The sequence below is a fragment of the Nicotiana attenuata genome, chromosome 10 (genome assembly GCF_001879085.1).
Source record: "Nicotiana attenuata strain UT chromosome 10, NIATTr2, whole genome shotgun sequence".
Classification (NCBI taxonomy): Eukaryota; Viridiplantae; Streptophyta; class Magnoliopsida; order Solanales; family Solanaceae; genus Nicotiana; species Nicotiana attenuata.
In genome coordinates this window covers 30,496,045-30,502,675 of record NC_031998.1, presented here as the reverse complement: position 1 = coordinate 30,502,675, position 6,631 = coordinate 30,496,045, and the positions used below count along the sequence as shown (strand labels likewise).

Genomic DNA, 6,631 nt, shown 5'->3' with positions numbered 1-6,631 from the left:
ATACGGCCGAAATTTCTCCATTGAAATTTTTCCATTGCGAACACAATAGCCAACAACTCTTTCTCAGTCACCGTGTAGTTCCTTTGGGCATCATTCATTGTCTTGCTCGCGTAGTACACCGGATGAAACATTTTGCTCACTCTTTGACCCAAAACTGCCCCAACCGCAATATCACTCGCGTCGCACATGAGCTCGAAAGGCAAGCTCCAATTGGGTGCGGTAATAATAGGAGTGGTGGTCAACTTGTGCTTGAGAAGTTCAAATGCTTGCATACATCCCTCATCGAACACGAACTTGGCATCCTTTTCTAATAGCTTGCACAAAGGATTCACTACCTTCGAAAAATCCTTGATAAATCTCCGGTAGAACCCCGCATGCCCAAGAAAACTTCTAACCCCCTTGATAGAAGTAGGGGGAGGAAGCCTTGAAATCACCTCTATTTTAGCTTTGTCCACTTCTATGCCATGTTTTGAAATTTTATGACCAAGGACTATGCCCTCCTCCACCATGAAGTGGCATTTTTCCCAATTGAGCACAAGATTGGTTTCTTCACACCGGGCCAACACCCTATCAAGATTCTTCAAGCATTCATCAAATGAGTCTCCCACCACACTAAAGTCGTCCATGAACACCTCCAAAATATCTTCCACCATGTCGGTGAAAATGGCCATCATACACCGCTGGAATGTAGCCAGTGCATTGCACAACCCAAAAGGCATCCTAGAAAAGGCAAAGGTGCCATATGGACAAGTGAAAGTGGTCTTCTCCTGATCTTCCGGAGCAATCAAGATTTGGTTGTACCCAGAATACCCATCCAAGAAACAGTAGAAGGCACGCCCAGCAAGTCGATCAAGCATCTGGTCAAGGAAAGGCAATGGAAAGTGATCCTTGCGGGTCACTTTGTTCAGCTTGCGGTAGTCCATGCACACCCTCCATCCGGTGACTGTCCGGGTAGGAATTAGTTCATTTTGCGCATTGGTCACCACGGTCATACCGCCCTTCTTCGGCACACATTGCACCGGCGAAGTCCAAGAACTGTCAGAGATGGGGTACACAACCCCGGCATCTAACCACTTGATCACCTCCGTTTTCACAACTTCTTGCATTGCCTCGTTCAACCTCCTTTGATGTTCCAAGGAGGGTTTTGCATCATCTTCAAGAATAATCTTGTGCATACAGAATGCGGGGCTTATTCCCCGAATATCAGCTAAAGTCCATCCGATTTCCTTCTTTCGCTTTTGGAGCACCGCCAATGTGGCATCTACCTGCATGTTAGTAAGACAAGAGGAAAAAATAACTGGCAAAGTTGAACTAGGGCCTAAGAATTCATACCTGAGGTGTGGACGCAACGGCTTCAACTCCAACACTGGAGGTTCCTCGATTGAAGGATTTGTTGGTTGAGTCTTCCTATTCTCAAGATCCAAGGATAGCTTCCGAGGCTCATAAGAGTAAGAGCCCATTGCATGTAAAGCATTGACACACTCCACACGGCCTTCATCCTCATTTACGTCAAGATTCAACAAAACCGCCTCTTGGGGGTCCTCCACATTGATCATTGCACTAGTATCATCAATTATCACTGCTGTGACAAGATCCACAAATGAGCACACTTCAGTACAGTTGGGCTGCTTCATTGACTTGCACACATGAAAGACCACTTTTTCATCACCCACTTGGAAAGTGAGTTCCCCTGCTTCCACATCAACTAAGGCCTTCCCAGTAGCAAGGAAAGGTCTTCCAAAAATTATAGGTACCTCAAAATCAACCTCACAATCGAGAATCACAAAATAAGCTGGCAATATGAATTTGTCCACCCGGACGAGAACATCAGCTATTATACCCAAAGGCCTCTTCATCGATCTATCTGCCATTTGCAACCTCATGGAAGTCGGCCTCGGCTGTCCAATACCCAAAGTCTTGAAAACTGAGTAGGGCATCAAGTTGATACTCGCCCCCAAATCACATAGAGCTTTAGTAAAGTCTACACTTCCAATAGTGCAAGGAATGGTGAAAGCACCGGGATCCTCCAACTTCGGAGCCATTGAATGCACTATAGCACTAACTTGGTAGGTCATCTTGATAGTTTCACAGTCCATGGATCTTTTCTTCGTCACCAAATCTTTCATGAATTTAGCGTAGCCAGGCATTTGCTCCAAAGACTCCACCAAAGGCACATTAATGGATAAGCTCTTCATCATGTCAATGAATTTTTTAAACTGGTTCTCATTTTTCTGCTTTGCGAGCCTTTGAGGATAGGGTGGAGGTGGCCTTGGCAAAGGAGCCTTGGCTTTAGGCACAACCGCTTCAGGCATGTCTATTACGTGTTCCCTAGACGGGTTCACGTCATTTTGAGTTTCCACCTCGGTATCTTTGATATAAATCCTCACTTCTTTATTCACGTTCTCATCAATCACATTCTTCACCACCAAAGGGATCTCATCCTCTTGCAACTCAACTTCATCACTCAAAATTTCTTTTTGTTTGGAGGCATTCACATCACCGCCTCGTCCACTTCTTGTAATTACTGCCATTGCTTGCCCGGTATGGTTCCCACCCTTCGGGTTCACTACCGTATCACTAGGTAGAGCCCCCTTAGGGCGAGTATTCAAGGACTGTGAGATTTGGCCTAGCTGAACCTCCAAGTTTCTGATTGAAGTATTGTGGGATGCTAACTGAGCATCTGAGTCAGCATTCTTTTTCATCATCTGTTCAAACATCATTTCAATTCTCCCCATGTCATTGTTGGATGAACTAGGCCCTTGGGATGGAAATGGGGGTGGATTGCTCGGTTGCTGATACATTGGGGGCCTTTGAAAGCCTTGCCCCCGATTTCCCTGATTATTATTGTTCCAACCACCCTGATTGTTGTTTCCACCCCAGTTGTTGTTGTTGTTACCCCAGTTTCCTTGATTGTTCTGATTGTTGTTCTGGTTACCCCAATTAGGATTTTGATTGTTGTTGCCCCAATTATTGTTGCCTTGTTGTTGATTACTCCAATTATTGTTCCCTTGTTGTTGATTACCCCAATTGCCTTGGGATCTCCATTGTTGTTGTTGGTTGGAAGAATTGCCCCTTTGGCCTTGATAATTGTTCACATACTGCACTTCTTCATTCTGCTCTTCATACCCATCATCTTGGAACCCACCACTATCTTGGTTGTATTGATCCGAATTCCCTTGGTTCTGTTGCCCTCTTTGTCTTCTTTTGTTCACTAGCATGTTGACACCATCCATAGCATTAACCTGTCGTGGAGCTTGAACCTGTTGTAACTGTGGCTTTGCTAGCTGGTTCATGGTTGTTGTCAGTTCTGCTATTGCCTGCCCATGATCATGGAGCTCTTTGTGCAAAGCCGGAAGCATGTGTCCGCTCTATCTCATCCAAAATTTCACAAGCTTGATCATACGGCGTGTTCATGAAGTTGCCCCCAGCTAATTGGTTCACTATGCACTAGTTTGTTGTGTTAATGCCTCGGTAGAAGGTCTGTTGTATCATTGCCTCAGTCATATCATTATTAGGTCATTCCTTAACCATGGTCTGGTATCGCTCCCAAATTTCATGTAGTGGTTCGTTGGGCTCTTGTTTGCAAGCTAAGATTTCATTCCTCAAAGTTGCCATGTGCCCCGGTGAGAAAAACTTTGCAATGAACTTATCCGCCAACTCATCCCAGGTATGGATGGAATGATTGGGGAGTCTCTCCAACCAGTCTAGTGCCTTCCCCCGAAGAGAGAAAGGGAAAAGTCTCAACCGCAAGGCATCCTCGGACACGTTGGTTTTCTTGCTCCCCCAACATGTATCAATAAAACCCTTAAGGTGCTTGTAGGCATTTTGATCGGGAGCACCCGTGAAATATCCTCGTTGCTCCAGCAAGGTCAGCATCACATTGGTAATTTGAAAATTACCCGCCCGGATCCGGGGTGGGACAATTGCACTGGCATATCCTTGGTTGAGAAGCACCCGAGGGGCCACTCTTGGAGGTGGCGGGGGAGGGTCTGGAATATTGTCATTGGCATTAGCATTGGCCTGGCGGCCTCTCCGTTATCCTTGAGGCATAAAAGGTACCTCATCCTCACCATTGTTATCAACCTCCTCCCCCGGGATCACATTTCCAAGAGGGTCATTGTTGTTATTTGCCGCCATTTTGTACCTGAATTGGCGTCAAACAAAGATTAGTAACACAGTAGGATAGAAAAGTAATAAACAAAACTATTTAGATAGATAGTCAAAACTGTTAGCCGGAAAGATTAATTGCTTTGGGACTGATAGGTGCCAACGCTGCACCAGTATAGAGCGGCGAGAGCGGTCGATGCAGCTTTTACCCGAATATGTCCGGATCGAATCCACAGGGAGCTAGAAGTTGGAGTTGGTTTCCTATCTAAACTAGCAATGTATAATGCTCTTAATTGCACTTCCAATCATAGTTGATGTTTTGATTACTTCTAATATTATGCTAACAAGATGCTACATTAAGCTAAGATTACTTGCTAAAAGGTTGTCTAATAGGTAACGAGGCACTAGGGAAATGACTTCCCCCTAGGTGAATACTTGACGGGTTCCTAAGTCTAAAACAAAGATGTTATGTTTGGGATCGCGATATAGCCGTTGCACGACACTACTCACTCTATACCCCTCGGTAGCATGAGTGACTTTGCCCGAATTGACTTTCTCAAGACCAATTGGGTGTCGAAATTAAGCAAGCAACATAGGCTCAAATCGGGTATTACTATCTCTAGATTTAACCCTTTAATTGGGGCTATCAATCTCTTGAGTACGCCCCAATTTCTTGTCGGACTGATTTCCTAGACTTAAGCTCTCTTTCTCAAGAAGAGCCCAAGTCACTTAGGCACAAATTAGTGTTTGCAACCACTAATCCAACATACAAAACTCAAATCGGTCCAAATATCAACCACCCATAAACATCTAAGTATTAGAACATAAGACCCATCAAATACCCACACTAGGGTTGAGCCACAACCCTAGCTAATGGGTCTAGCTACTCATAATTAGGGAAGAAAACAAGAAATTAGATGAAGAAATAACCATAATAATTAATTACAAACTAAGATAATGAAGATTCAGCGTAATAGTAGCCCAAAATTACTCAAAAAGGAATAAAAAGGTCGTTCACGTGCTCAGCCCCAAGTCAGATTACAAAAGATGACCTAAAAATATGAAAAGAAAGTATTTATACTAGGCCGAATTTTTTGGACAAAAATACCCCTGACGAGGTAGTGCAATCCGAACAAAATGCATCACGGACTGCACTGAGGCTTTTTGGCTTGGCTCTACAGTCTCTAAAGTTGGCCACCGCGGACCGCATAAAATGCACCGCGACCGTGGTGGCTTCAATGCGGTCCGCACAACAACGACCGCGGACCACATTGGCAATAAATCTCCCAAGTCCCAACTCTCTGAACTTCATCTTTGAGGACCGCACAATATCGATTGCGGCCGCGGTGAGGCCATTGCGGTTCGCACAAACTGCTTTGTAGCCGCATTGCTTGGGTTTCTGGAATAGGCACCTCTCTGAATCTCCTCACTGCGGATCGCACTAAATGGAATGCGGCAGCAGTGGATCTGTTGCACTGTGCTTGGACTTGTTCTTGGTACTTGTGCGTGTTTTACTCCTTTTTGAGCTTGTTTTGACTAATTGTCACCTTTTGGACCAAACCCTGCAAACAAGTACAACATGTAAGCCTTTGGGACTATTTTGTACACATTTTTAATCAAAACTCAAGTAAGAAGGAGTGTAAAATGAACCATAATCCCTAGTTATCAGGGAGCGGAATCGGTGTTTACACCAGATGTCGAGGCTGTTTCTGCGGCGGGTGCCGCCATGGAGAGGAGGTCCTCTAAGGTCGAAGGGGTTCATGGTGGCGGAGAGCTTATACAGGCTACTGAAGGTGGCTCGTCATCGGCGGCTGGGAGAGGTGGAGATGTCCCTGCGGGGAACGATGACTCTAGTTCGAACATCGACCCTTAGGAGATATGGACCTTCATGGAAAGGATTACTCGTGTGGAGATAAGAACGGAGGGTCCTAATCAGCTTATTGTCATTCCCGTGGACTACGACCTCTTGGCCAACTCAGAAAGGGCGGTGCTGGCCTTTGCACCCCCGTGCGCGGCTTCCAAGAATACGACGCTACAGACGCTGAAAGATGCGAATCTGTCGTTGGGTATATCTGGCACTGCGAGTGAGTTTGCTTTTCCATGTTAGGTTAAGTTTTTTCGTATGTGTAATTTGCTTACACTGACCTCTTCTTTTTTTATTTGGCATGTCAGACTCTAATTATGGGGATTGAGCGCGACCGGCGGGAGGAGCGGAGGACGACCATTTTTAAGAAGATGACCTCCAAGTACAAAGAGTACTGTACCAAGCACCGAATGCTGGCCGACTTTCTCAGCTAGGATGGCCAGTTTCAGTCGCTCGGTGACGGGCTCAAACAGAAGGACGATAAGCTGACGAAGAAGGATGGGAGCTGAAGGAGAGGGACGAGGAACTTATGAGGGCCATCAGTAGGTGCAACATGCTAAAGGCCAAAGAGGACGAGCTCGAGGTGAGCAAGGGGTTGATGGCCGAGAATGCTGACCTTCAGGCGCAGGTGGCATCTTTAACGGTTGAACTCGAGCAGAG

The 6,631-nt window shown here is 45.7% G+C and overlaps 1 protein-coding gene across 1 annotated transcript; it reads right to left on the bottom strand.

Moving 5' to 3' along the window:
- On the bottom strand, nt 354–1,088 carry LOC109233956 (RNA-directed DNA polymerase homolog; the record flags this gene model as incomplete). Its single annotated transcript, XM_019399797.1, has 1 exon — nt 354–1,088. A coding segment is annotated over one exon (735 nt), but the record flags the coding sequence as incomplete, so codon positions are not given.